Source organism: Chiloscyllium plagiosum, chromosome 22 (assembly GCF_004010195.1).
Source record: "Chiloscyllium plagiosum isolate BGI_BamShark_2017 chromosome 22, ASM401019v2, whole genome shotgun sequence".
Taxonomy (NCBI): domain Eukaryota; kingdom Metazoa; phylum Chordata; class Chondrichthyes; order Orectolobiformes; family Hemiscylliidae; genus Chiloscyllium; species Chiloscyllium plagiosum.
In genome coordinates this window covers 47,308,812-47,321,788 of record NC_057731.1, presented here as the reverse complement: position 1 = coordinate 47,321,788, position 12,977 = coordinate 47,308,812, and the positions used below count along the sequence as shown (strand labels likewise).

At 44.7% G+C, this 12,977-nt stretch overlaps 1 protein-coding gene across 1 annotated transcript; it reads right to left on the bottom strand.

Moving 5' to 3' along the window:
- Positions 1-5,964: 5,964 nt before the first annotated feature.
- marveld1 (MARVEL domain containing 1) lies at positions 5,965-8,251 on the bottom strand. Its single transcript, XM_043712991.1, has one exon. The coding sequence runs from the start codon at positions 7,966-7,968 to the stop codon at positions 7,471-7,473; it is 498 nt and encodes a 165-aa protein (XP_043568926.1). The 5' UTR covers positions 7,969-8,251; the 3' UTR covers positions 5,965-7,470.
- Positions 8,252-12,977: the final 4,726 nt, after the last annotated feature.

The window sequence follows — 12,977 nt, the reverse complement described above, 5'->3', positions numbered from 1 at the left end:
GTCAAAAATAACCACCTAACTATTCTAATCTCATTTTCCAGCACTTTGGTCCATTGCCTCATATTCCTTGACATATCAAGACAGTGCAGAGGGAGGTTTGCTCTGTATCTGCTCTGAGAATGTTTAATGTAAGCATCTAGAACCAGTCGTTAACTTATTCTTGGATATCCACTATTCCTCATCTAAATTCTTGGAAGATTTTTTTTCTTCACTCTTGGGACACAGGCATTGTTGGCTGGCCAGCATTTATTGCCTGATGAAGGGTTTTTGCCTGAAATGTTGAGTCTCCTCCCCCTCAGATGCTGCCTGACATGCTGGGCTTTTCCAGCACCACCCTCTCGACAGCATTTATGGCCTGTCCGTAGTTGTCCTTCGCAAGGTGGTAGTGAGTCACCATCTTGAATTGGTGCAGTCTATGTGTTACAGGTAGATCCATAATGCCAATAGGGAGGGAATCCCAGGATTTTGATCCAGCCAAGTGAAAGAATGACAATATACTTCCAATTCAGGATGGTAAATTGCTGGGATAGGAACTTGCTGGTGGGGATGGTGTTCCCATGTAACTGCTGGCCTTGTCCTTCTAGATGAAAGTGATCACCTGTTTGACAGATACTGTCTGAGAATCTTTGGTGAATTTCTGCAGGGCATTTTATAGTCAGTACACACTGTGCTACTGAGTATTGGTAGTGGTGGAAATGGATGCTTGTGGATGTAGTGCCAGTCAAGTGACCTGTTTTCTCCTGGATGGTGTCAAGCTTCTTGTTAGAGCTGCATATCCAGGCAAGTGGGGAGTATTCCATCACATTCCTGACGCGTGCCTTGTAGTTGGTGGACCGGCTTTGGGAAGTCAGAAGATGAGTTACTCACTGCAGGATTCCTAGCATCTGACCTGCTCTTGTAGTCATGTACTTATATGCCAAGACCAGATGAGCTTCTGCTCAGTAGTTACCCCTTGGATGTTGATAGTGGGAGATTCAGAGATGGTAGCACTGTTGAATATCAAGGGGTGGTGGCTAGACTGCCTCTTATTAGAGATGGTCATTCCTGCCATTTGTGTGGCACAACTATCACTTGCCACTTCTCAGCCCAAACCTTGATATTGTCCAGATCTTGTTGCATTTGAACATGGATTGCTTCAGTATCTGAGAAATCGTGAACATTGCTAAATATTAGATAATCATCGGTGAACATTCCCACTTCTGACCTTATGATGGAGGGAAAGTCATTGATGAAGCAGTTGAAGGTGGTTGGGCCGAGGACAGAACCCTGAGGTACTCCTGCAGAAAGTCTTTAACATGTAAACACAAGATGGCCTTTTCCGGGTTGTTAAAACAGGGATTTGTTATCAATGTGTTGTAGAGGTGTTGGGGTGGACAAAGTCAGAAGTCACGCAACACCAGGTTATAGTCCAACAGGTTTATTTAAAATCACAAGCTTTTGGAGCACTGCTTCTTCGTCAAATGACTTTACCTGACAAAGCAGCAGCACTCCAAAAGTCTGTTGGACCATAACCTGGTGTTGCGTGACTTCTGACTTTGACCAATGTGTTGCTCAGTGCAAACATAACACCATAAAGAAGGAACTGAAACCCTCTCTCACTGCAAAGGTAATGAGTAGCACCTTGGACATGCTCTTCAAGGGAGTGAAATGATGAGCTACATCCTTGAGGAGAGAGAGAGAGAAAGGAGGGAGATAAGGGAGCCGAAACATCATTATGCATGGAACAAGCCAACTGTGAGAAATTTAGTTTACTCAAAATCTCTTTGGTTTAGTATGTAAAGGTAAGTTGGAAGGACATTACAGTGTAAAACAAACACTCATTGTTAAGAATATCTTAAAGGTAAACAGCTTATTAATAACAGTAAAAAATACAATAACACTGTATTGTATTCTCAGTCAAGTGTGTACATGATGTCCAAGAATATAATTAAAAGCTAACCTATTGGCATCAGGTAATGAATATCAAGCGTAATATATAATACATGGAAGATGCATCGCAAACATTCCCCAAAATACTACAACATCATAGGAACACAGGGTTTAGGAACAGGAGTAGGCCATTTAGCCCGTTCAGCCTGTGCCACCATTTAATAAAACCATAGCTGACTATGTTGAGGTCTGAACTCCAAATTCTTATCTGCACCCCATAACCCTTGAACCCCTCATCTCTCAAAAATCTCTCTCACTTAGTGCTGAATAAATTCAATGACCCAACTACCACTGCTTTATTATGAACAGACTAGCCACTCTCTGAGAGAGACCATTGGTCCTTATCTCCACCTTAAAAGCAAGACTTCTTGTTCTTAAAGTGTGTGTCCCCTAATTCCATTCTCTCTCATAAGGGGGGTAAAGTGGAGGGATCTCTGAGTCTACCCTGTTAAATCATGTTAAGATCTGATATGTATTAATGTGATCACCTCCTATTCTTCTAAAATCCAATGGATATACTCAAACTGTTCAACTTTTCTTCAGAAGGTAAGCCCTTCAACTAGGAATGACTCAAGGTAACATCCTATACTCTTTTAGGTCCTGGTAGATCCCATGGTGTTTATAGGATTGATCTGGAATTGATCTCTAAGACACTGTCAAAGGCAATACTTCAGAAAAGAGAAAATTATCAGCGAGTAAACAGGAGTATGAGTTTGTTCTGTATTTTTATCAATGTTTATATTAATTGGAAAAAAAGTTGGAAATGTGTAAATAAATGACTGTTTGACTGCCAGTCTGTATTCATCAAATCACAGCGTGAACCCATTTCAATTAGCAAGGAGGTGCATGGTGGATAGACCAATGAAGGTGAAAGGTCTGATCAAAGGTCACGCGATAGAACCTTCCAGGAAAACTCCCAGTTGAAGATGCCACCTTGCGTGAGGGTGAGGCATGAAGAGGGAGGAACAGAATTAAGTTTCTGCCTTACTTGGCCTATGGCGCCATCATCAGCCTCTGTCTCTGACTCTCTCAATCACTGATAATCTGTGATATGAATCCTACAATATCAGAAAATGACTCCACACCCCTTGTAAAGATTAATGCTCCCCATTACGATGCAGGTCCCATGGCCCTAACAAATCTATATTGCTACTAATCTATATTAAACCAATGCCTATCCAACAATATAACCAAGAGTCATAAATCAGAATAACCTGTTAAAAACATAAATCCAAGTAGATGTAAGTTTCTTGGGCCTAGAAGTCCGCGATAAAAAAGAACTTGGTGCGCAAACATGTCGCCATTTTAGTGAAATTGATTAACATTATATTTAACTTCTAAAAGCATAAATAGTTGGAAAGAACAAGGGAGAAAGATTTTTATGCCTCTCAAAGAGCCATAGCATGAATGCCAACGGCCAAATGGTCTTTCAATCCTGTATGATTCCACGGCTCTGCAATAATACAGAACTCTGTGAATCATGTTACTGTATTGTTATTGACCAATGGGAATGCCAGTGAAACCCAAGTGGGTACAAGGAACAGAAGACTTCGCTGCCCCGACCCGAACAAAGGCAAAGTGTGCCAGCCAATGGCAAGGTGTGGTACACCCTCCACATGTTTCCAACAATGCACCAAACAATCTGGGAAGAGAGATGCTCATTCTTGAGAAACCAGGGAAGGAGGACACAAAATATTTGATCCAACCATAAACAAAGGCCTCCCCGCTACTCTATCTCAAGCCTATTTGTTTGGTCAAGAGTGACAGAGACCTCCAAACAATTCAACCCAGTGAATGCCGTAAGAAGGTGGTACGTAGGAAGAGATGGAAATTAATCAGCATCTTGAGTCTGCTCCACTATTTATTAAAATTATGGCTGATGCATTTTACCTACACCATCCTCATAACCTTTTCCATCATCAATAACCAGAAACCATTAGCCTCTACTTTTAACATATTCAAATATTGAACTTACCCAGCCCTCTGGCACAGAGAACTTTGAGATTCACAAACTTCTGAGTAAAACATTGTTTCCTCACCTCAGTCTAAAATGGCATCCCCCTTATTTTTAAACATACTTTTAAATATGTTGTTGGTTTCAATGGGATCACCTCTCATTCTTTGAAACTCTGGAGAATGCAGGCGCAATACAGGTCCTTCAGAGACCAGTCCCACCATCCTGGTAACAAATCTGGTGGCCATTTCTATAGAAATAATATTCTTCCTAAGGTAAGGGGACTGAAATTGCACACTGTATTCCAGGTGGGGTCTAACCAAACTCAGAGATAACTGAAGCAAGACTTCACTACTCCTGTACTCAAAACTTCTTGCAATAAGGGCTAACAGTCCAGTAGCCTTCATAATATCTTCCTGCACCTTCAGTGTTACTGGCAAGGACATCCAGGTTCCTTTGCACATCTACATAGTCAACCTCTTACCATTTAATAAATACTGTGCATATTTCTACTTCCTATCAAAGTGCATAATGTCACATTTTTTGCATTATATTCCATCTAACACGCTCTTGCCCATTCACTAGTTTCCTCAGAACACACATTCCTGCATAGCCTAGTATCATCTGCAAATTTAGAAATATTATATATTTGGTCCTCATCTCCGAGTCCTTGACAGATTGTGAACAGCTGGGGGCCGAAGTATTGGTCCTTACAATATCCCAGTAGTCACTATCTACTAAAGCGAGAATGACCTATTTTCACCTACTCTCTGGTTTCTGTCTGTTGATCAATCTGTAAAACATGCCACTACATTACTGCCTACTCCATGTGCTTTAATCTTTCTAATCAATCTCCCACTGGGGACCTTCTCAAAAAGCCTTCTAAAACATAAATATACCATGTCCATCAACTCCCCCTTATCATGTTTACGAGCAACATCCTCAAAAACTCCAAAATTTGTCAAACGTGATTTTCCATTCACAAATCTGTGCTGACTGTGCCAATCAGATCATTCCTATCCATTTATCATGGCCTTTATGATAGACTTTAGCAATTTCCCAACAACGATGTGAGGCTGATAGGTCTGTAGTTCCTGGCTTACCTCGCTTCTTTCTTAACCTGCTGCGCTTTTCCAGCAACACATTTCCATCTCTGATCTCCAGCATCTGCAGACCTCACTTTCTCCTCAATATATGTAATGGGTCAGGAAAATCAAACAAGAAGGATGCGTAGAATCAGAGCAACTGGATTTAAGTGTGGTTTTTCCTATTGATACCAATGTGCTAAAAAAAAGGTCCAAAGCTGTAATAGTCACATGCAATAGGACCACATCCAATACTTGGGAGCAGAACGTGACCAGAATTTCACAAAAGAACAATTTTTATACGGAATTCGTCCTTACAAATCAAATTCTGGTGGCAGTAGCTAATCTTAACGGTGTTTATAATCACAACTTATCAATTAAAAATAAATCTTGGCTTTTCATGAATAGAGTTTGAAAACACAAAATCCTTAGTTAGATTCAAGCCTGTAACTTATGCCCAGGTATCTGCTATTCAATGTATAAACCACCAAACCCCTTGATTAGATTCCACTCCTGGGCATTCTTCATACAAAATAATTAATACAAAATTGCCACGAGCTGCAGCTCGCAGGTGCATAGGCCTCTCCTTACTAAAATTATAAATGTTTTCTTCGAACAATCTTATCCCCACAGGGAAGGCAATTCATTCACAGCCAATTGGCAGTCCTTACAAGGTGCTGAGTTGGTGTATGCCGAGAGAGAAGCATGGAGTTACAGCTTTTTTTTTTGCTGAGGAACTGTGGGAAGAAACTTAGTGTTTCTCACCTTCTCCCCATCTCCCAAACTCACTGACCCACCTACAATCACAGATACCTTACAGTGTGGGAAGCAGGCCATTTGGTCCATCAAGTCTACACTGATCTTCCGAAGAGCATCCCACCCAGACCCATTCCCCTACACAATCCCTGTAACTCTGCATTTCCTATGGTTAATTCATCTGGCCTGCACATCCCTGGTGACACTATGGGCAATTTAGCATGGCAAATCTGCCCTAACCTGCACATATTTGGGCTGTGGGAAGAAACTGGTGCACTTGCAGGAAACTCACACAGATACGAGGAGAATGTGCAAACTCCACACAGACAATCCCCTGACGGAGGGAATGTAACCCGATCCCTGGCGCTGTGAGGCAGCAGGGCTAACCACCGAACCACAGTGCTGCCCCAATTTCTCCATTTTCTGATCCCAACCACCCACCTTCTCAGACAGTCCCAAAAGACTGATGTTCTGACAATAAACCCCAAACCCATGCATCTACTCATTCTCTTCTCTCCCCAGAAACGTCTTATTGACTCCTGAGCCTATTATCCTGCCTGCCTCACAAGTCAGTCACTTATTCCCAAATTCCTTCATGTTCTTAGGCTGAAATCCTGTCTACTTTGTAACCTCTGTGCCCTAATATATCCAAAACCTTCACCATTGCAAGTAAAGCATTAAAGTGTATAAATATACATTTTAAAAATGTGCATAATACTTAGTAAAATCTCAAACTACATTAACATGTCTAAGCTTGTGCTGCTCAGACAGCAGCTGTTTTACAGCACGGTGTTCCAGAGACAAGCAAACAGGGCTGACTAACCCACTGAAGACTGGCTATTAAGAGAAAAGACAGAAGACTTGGGAACAGCCCCCACCTGGCATATACGTTGAATACTATAATAATAATAAACAGAATTCTGTCATCCTGCCCAGAATGACAGCTATGTTAAGTACTTAATGCCACAAAATAAAGTATTTGTTGGGACATGATGTCGTTATAGAGATATTTCAGGCTACAACAAGCCATTCTGAAAGGTAACCAATCAGACTGTCTCTTCCTTCTCCTTTTCCAGCAACCAGAGCTCACAGATGTTTAGTTCGGATTGCCGAGAGGAAATCTATTCAGCTCCTAAAATCCTTGTGGAATGTTGTAGCTGATCTGGGGCCGCAGAAAGTGGAGGAGAAAGTTATAAGTGAATTCGCAGGCCAACAAATTACAACTCCCTCTCAGTCTCTGTCGCTCTCTCTCAAACACAGGAGCAGTGTTGCCTATCTCACGAAGATCTGTGTGGAAATGATCCGTGCTCAACTTCTTCAATTCAGGATAAAAAGAAAATTCCAATGCATGCAATAATGACTGTATCAATCCAACTTCCTCTCTGAATTTTTTCACATCACTTGGTGCAATTTCCCAGTCCGTAATCCTATAAGTGTCCAATGTTCTGTTTTTGTTTGGCAGAGGGGAAAGGGAACGAGAAACATAAAACTGGCCACATCATTGATCTTGTTTTGGAGATGGGAGGGTTGTCCCAATTTTTAAAAATAATACAGAAAACCCGAATAAGTAAATGCAATCTCTGGAGAGAGTGTCTGTCTCATTTAGACAACAGGGGGAAATGAGAAACACAAAACTGGCCACATCATTGATTTTGTTTTGGAGGTGGGAGGGTTGTCCCAAATTTTAACAAGAAATTACAGAACCCAAATAAGTGAATGCAATCTCAGCAGAAAGCATCTCCCCTCTTAGATGACAGGCTGGTCGCCACGGCATTTCTTGTAGGTACAGTAGATGGCAGAGATGATGTAGAGCAAAGTGCAGAGGCAGGCGAAGATGGTAGCGCTTAGGTAGGACTTGTAGGAGCAGGAGAGGGTGTAGGTAGGCAGGTCGCAGAACTCCTTGTCCTGGGTCTTCTTACTGATCAGGCAGTCGGCCACCAGGTAGAGGATTGCTGCCAGCCAGTCGTGCAGAGCATTGCTCAAGGTCCAGCGTTCACCCCCTAGCAGGGGCACCAGGTCACTCTTAGACAGCAGGGTGAGGAAGAACAGTGCCAGTGTGGTGAGCCAAAAAAAGACAGCCACAAAGACCACGTAGTGCAAAGCGCCCTCGTACCTGCTGATGGTGATGATCATCCAGACCACGGTGCCCAGGGTGATCTGAGACATCCTCAAAACTCCCAGGAAACTGGTCAGGAACTTCCACTGGACAGACATCGAGGACGCCTTGGCTGACTGAGGCGCCATGGTTCGGTGCAAAAACCAGAGGAGGAGATCCGGGAGAAAACAGAATCAATGAATAATCGAGTGTTTGAACAGAGAGAGAGAGAGAGGGGAGGGGGAAGGAAGAAAAGAAACTGGGGGAATTTCGTGATTCCGGTTCCTGCGTCCCTCTCTCCACCCACTAACAGGAGGAAACATTCACCAGAACTGCCACACTTCCACTTTGCAAATTCTTAGATTCTTTCTGAACGCTCGATTCTCTTCCAAAACGTTTTTTTTCGAGACCGTTGTTTTATTTTGAAACTTTTGTTGCTTTTAGTAAACTTTTTATACCCTTGTTCTCACTCCTTTCTTTCCTTGTTTTTGAACGTATTTAGTCCGCGGAATCATTTAATATTTTTGATTTCCAGCACAGGGTTTTAATCGTGCACTTTTTAAATGAAGAAAAATCTCCAAAGTAGAAGATTCAAAATTAGTTTCCAAAGTAACAGTTGGGCAATTTCCCAAGTTTCTATAACTGAACGATTAATAATGTTATTTATGAACGTTATCTTTCTAAATAATTTGTCTTGTTTCTAGGTTTGTTGGATCTTCATATGCTTGCAATTTTGTGATTCAGTTATTCTCTGTATTCACTGCTAACTATTGCCCCCTTGTTGCTAAATTTACACCCAGTCTCCACGCGTGTGCCCTCTCCGCCCCCACTCTACAGGGGTAACCTGAACCCGCGCAATTTTATTACAACTTAGATTTTCAAAAGCAACTTCAGAAGTCGTCATGCTCTTGAATGATCCTAGGACACCAGTGCCTTCCCAAAGTATTTCCAGCCTCCTCACCACCTCAAAATGTAAGGCAAAAGTGAGGACTACAGCTGCTGGAGATTAGAATCAAGATTAGAGTGGAGATGGAAAAACACAGCAGATCAGGCAGCATCCCAGGAGCAGGAAAATTGAAGTTTCAGGCAAAAGCCCTTTATCAGGAATGATGAAGGAATGTCCTTGCAGATTAAAGACTTTTGCCTGAAACGTCGATTTTCTTGCTCCTCGGTTGCTGCCTGACCTGTTGTGCTTTCCCCACCCCCAAAAAAACGTCACATCTTCCCCCAGATATGCACCTTCTCCCCCAATCCCCACCAATCATTTGCTGGTGTTTATAGGTCTGTTTACAAACCCTGAGTAAATGATCATACCCCGCTCCCCACCGCCTACAATCTTGGGTTCAATCCCTTCTCCTCCCAAACCCAGTGCAAAGTTCCCCATTCACCCCTGCCACCTCCAGTCCCAATCTCTTTACTCCCCACTGTCCCTTCCCCAACCTCAAACTTGCTACACCCCTGCAAAACTATTCACCACCACATGCCCATAAAGGCTTTAAAAACATAGAAAGTAGGTGCAGGAGTAGGCCATTCAGCACTTCAAGCCTGCACCACCATTCAATAAGATCATGGCTGATCATGCAATCTCAGTCTCCCATTCCCACTATCTCTCCAGACCCCTTCATCCCTTTGGCCATGTCCAGCTCCCTCTTGAATATGTCTAACAAACTGGCTCCAGCTTCCTGTGGGAGAGAATTCCACAGGTTCACAATTCTCTGAATGAAGAAATTCTTCCTCATCTCAGTCCTGAATGGCCAACTGCTTATTCTTAGACTGTGATCCCCTAGTACTGGACTTCCCGCTTCTAACCTGTCCAGTCCAATCAGGATTTTACATGTTTCAATGAAATCCCTTTTCTAGCCACAGTCCCAGACTATAAGACATAGGAGCAGAAATTAGGCCATTCAGCCCATTGAGTGTGCTCTGCCATTCAATCATGGCTGATATGTTTCTCAACCTCTTTCTCCCATATTCTCCCCGTAACCCTTGATACTCAAGAACCTATCTATCTCCGTCCTAAATATGCTCAATGACCTGGCCTCCACAGCCTTCTATGACAATGAATTCCACAGATTCCCCACTCTCTGGCTGAAGATGTTTCTCCTTATCTCCATTCTAAAAGGTCTTCCCTTTACTCTAAGGCTGTGCCCTTAGGTCTTAGTCTCTCCTACCAATGGAAACATCTTCCCAACAGCTACTTATCCAGGAGAAAGTGAGAACTGCAGATACTGAAGAGTCTCTTGAAAAGTGTGGAGCTGGAAAAGCACAGCAGGTCAGGCAGCTTCCAAGGAGCAGGAGAATTGACGTTTCAGGTTTAAGCCCTTCATCAGTAATGTGGGGAGATGGGGAGAGAAGGGAGCTGAGAGATAAATAAAAGGGTGGGGGTGAGGTAGGTGGGAAGGCAATAGGTAAATGCACATGGGGGGGTGATGGTGAAAGGATAGAGGGGAGGGTGGAGTAGAAAGGTGGGAAGGAAGATGGACAGGTAGGACAGTTCAAGACAGCAGTGCCAAGCTGGAGGGTAAGATCTGGGATAAGGTGGGAGCAGGGGAGATGAGAGCTGTGGATGAAAGATCCCTTGAAGTGATGAGGTTGTGGATGGTCTGGTGGTGTCTGATTGCAGGTGGCGGAAATGGCAGAGGATAATGTGCTGTATCCAGAGTTTAGTGGGGTGGAAGGTGAGGACAAGAGGAATTTCTGTCCTTGTTGTGGTTGGAGGGGTGAAGTTCAAGGGCAGAGGTGCAGGAAGTGGAGGAGATGCGCTGGAGGGCATTGTTGATCACGTGGCAGGGTAAAGTGTGGTCCTTGCAATAGGAGCCATCTGGGATGTCCTGGAGTGGAATTGTTCCTCCTGGGACCAGATGCGGTGGAGGCAAAGGAATTGGAAGTAAGGAATAGCGTTTTTACAGGAGGCAGGGTGGGAGAAGGTGTAGTCCAGTTAGCTGTGGGAGTCAATGGGTTTGAAGTAGATGTCCGTGTTGAGTTGATCATCGGAGACGGAGAGGTCCAGGAAAGGGAGGGAGGTGTCCAAGATAGTCCAGGTGAACTTGAGGTCAGGATGGAATATGTTCATGAAGTTGATGAACTATTCAACCTCCTCATGGGAGCACAAGGTGGCACCGATACAGTCATCAATGTAGCGAAGGTAAAGATGGGGAATGGTGCCAGTGTAACTGCAGAAGATGGACTGTTCCACATAACCAACAAAGAGGCAGGCATAGCTGGGGTCCATGCGGGTACCCATGGCTATACCTTTGGTCTGAAGGAAGTGGGAGAATTCGAAGGAGAAGTTGTTGAGAGTGAGGACCAGTTCAGTGTGTCCGTGGAGGGGTACTGGTTGAATCAGCGGGAGAGGAAGAAACGGAGGGCTTCAAGGCCTTCATCATGGCAGATGGATGTGTACAGGGACTAGATGTCCATGGTGAAGATGAGGCATTGGGAGCCAGGGAACCAAAAACCATGGAAGAGGTAGAGGACGTGGGTGGTGTCTCAAATGCATATGAGGAGTTTCTGGACCAAGGGAAATAGGACATTGTCAAGGCATGAGGAGATAAGTTTGGTGGAGCAGGAGCAGGCGGTGATGATTGGTTGACCGGGGCAGTCAGGTTTGTGAATTTTGGGTAAGAGGTAGAAACAGGCAATGTGGGGTTCTGGGACTATGAGAATGGAGCGGAGGGTGGGAAGGAAGATGGACAGGTAGGACAGTTCTAAACAGCGGGGCCAGGTTGGAGGGCTGGATCTGGAATAAGGTGGGGGGAGGGGAGATGAGGGTTGTGGATGGGAGATCCCCTGAGGTGATGAGGTTGTGGGTGGTTTGAGAGATGATAGTTTGGTTATGGGAGGTGAGGTCGTGGTCGAGGGGGCAGTAGGAGGAGGTGTCCGTCAGTTGGCACCTGGCTTCAGCAGTGTACACGTCAGTGTGCCAAACTACCACTGCACCCCCCACATGTCCACTGGTTTGATGGTGAGGAGAAATTCCACTCCAGAACATCCCAGATGGCCTCCTACTTCAAGGGCCACAATTTCCCCTCCCACGTGATCAACAATGCCTTTCAGCGCGTCTCCTCCACTTCCTGTGCCCCTGCCCTTGAACCCCCCCTGTCCTCACCTCCCACCCCACCGATCTCCGGATACAATGCACCATCCTCTGCCACCTACAGTCAGACCCCACCACCAGATGTGTATTTCCCTCCTCACCCCTATCAGTATTCCGCAGAGACCATTCCCTCTGCAATACTCTTGTTAGGTCCACAGTCCCCCACCAATCGACCCTACACTTCTGGCACCTTCTGCCACCGCAAGAGGTGTAAAACCTACACCCACACCTCCCCCCTCACCTCCATCCAAGGACCCAAAGGGTCCAGTTGAGATTTTCAAATTTACTTGGTCCATCTCAGACACTTCCCTCCCCTTTTTGATCTCTCCAGCGACAGTCTCCAGATGGACGTTTACTATAAACCCACAGACTCTCTGAACTACACCTCCTCCCACCCGGTATCCTGCAAAAACTCCATTCCGTTCTCCAAATTCCTCTGCCTCCATCGCATCTGTTCAGATGAGGAGACATTCCACTTTCAAGCATCGCAGATGTCCACCTATTTTGAACAATGTGTTTTTCCCCCCTCGGTCATCCAGACAGCCCTCCCCCCTCTAAAAGCAATAAAGACAGATAAATCCTCCAACCCTGGCAACATCCTTATTGCTCACCCTTGTCCTCACTTACCACCCCACCAGTCTCCGCATTCAACATATCATCTTTAAAGACCTCCGCCAACTCTAACTAGACCCCACCACCAATGACATTTTCCCTTCCCACCCTTCTCTGCCTCCCGCAACGACCGTTCCCTTTGACAATCCGTTCCCCTCACACCAAGCTCCCCATTAACACCCCCAAAACCCCCAGGTACCTTCCCCTGCAACCTGTAAAGATGCAAAACCCCACATAGAGATGTACAGCATGGAAACAGACCCTTCGGTCCAACCCGTCCATGCCGACCAGATATCCCAACCCAATCTAATCCCACCTGCCAGCACCCGGCCCATATCCCTCCAAACCCTTCTTATTCGTATACCCATCCAAATGCCTTTTAAATGTTGCAATTGTACCAGCCTCCACCACTTCCTCTGGCAGCTCATTCCATACACGCACCACCCTCTG

Excerpts from the sequence above, each read along its gene's own strand:
- marveld1 (XM_043712991.1), bottom strand. The coding sequence starts at position 7,968 with ATGGCGCCTCAGTCAGCCAAGGCGTCCTCGATGTCTGTCCAGTGGAAG.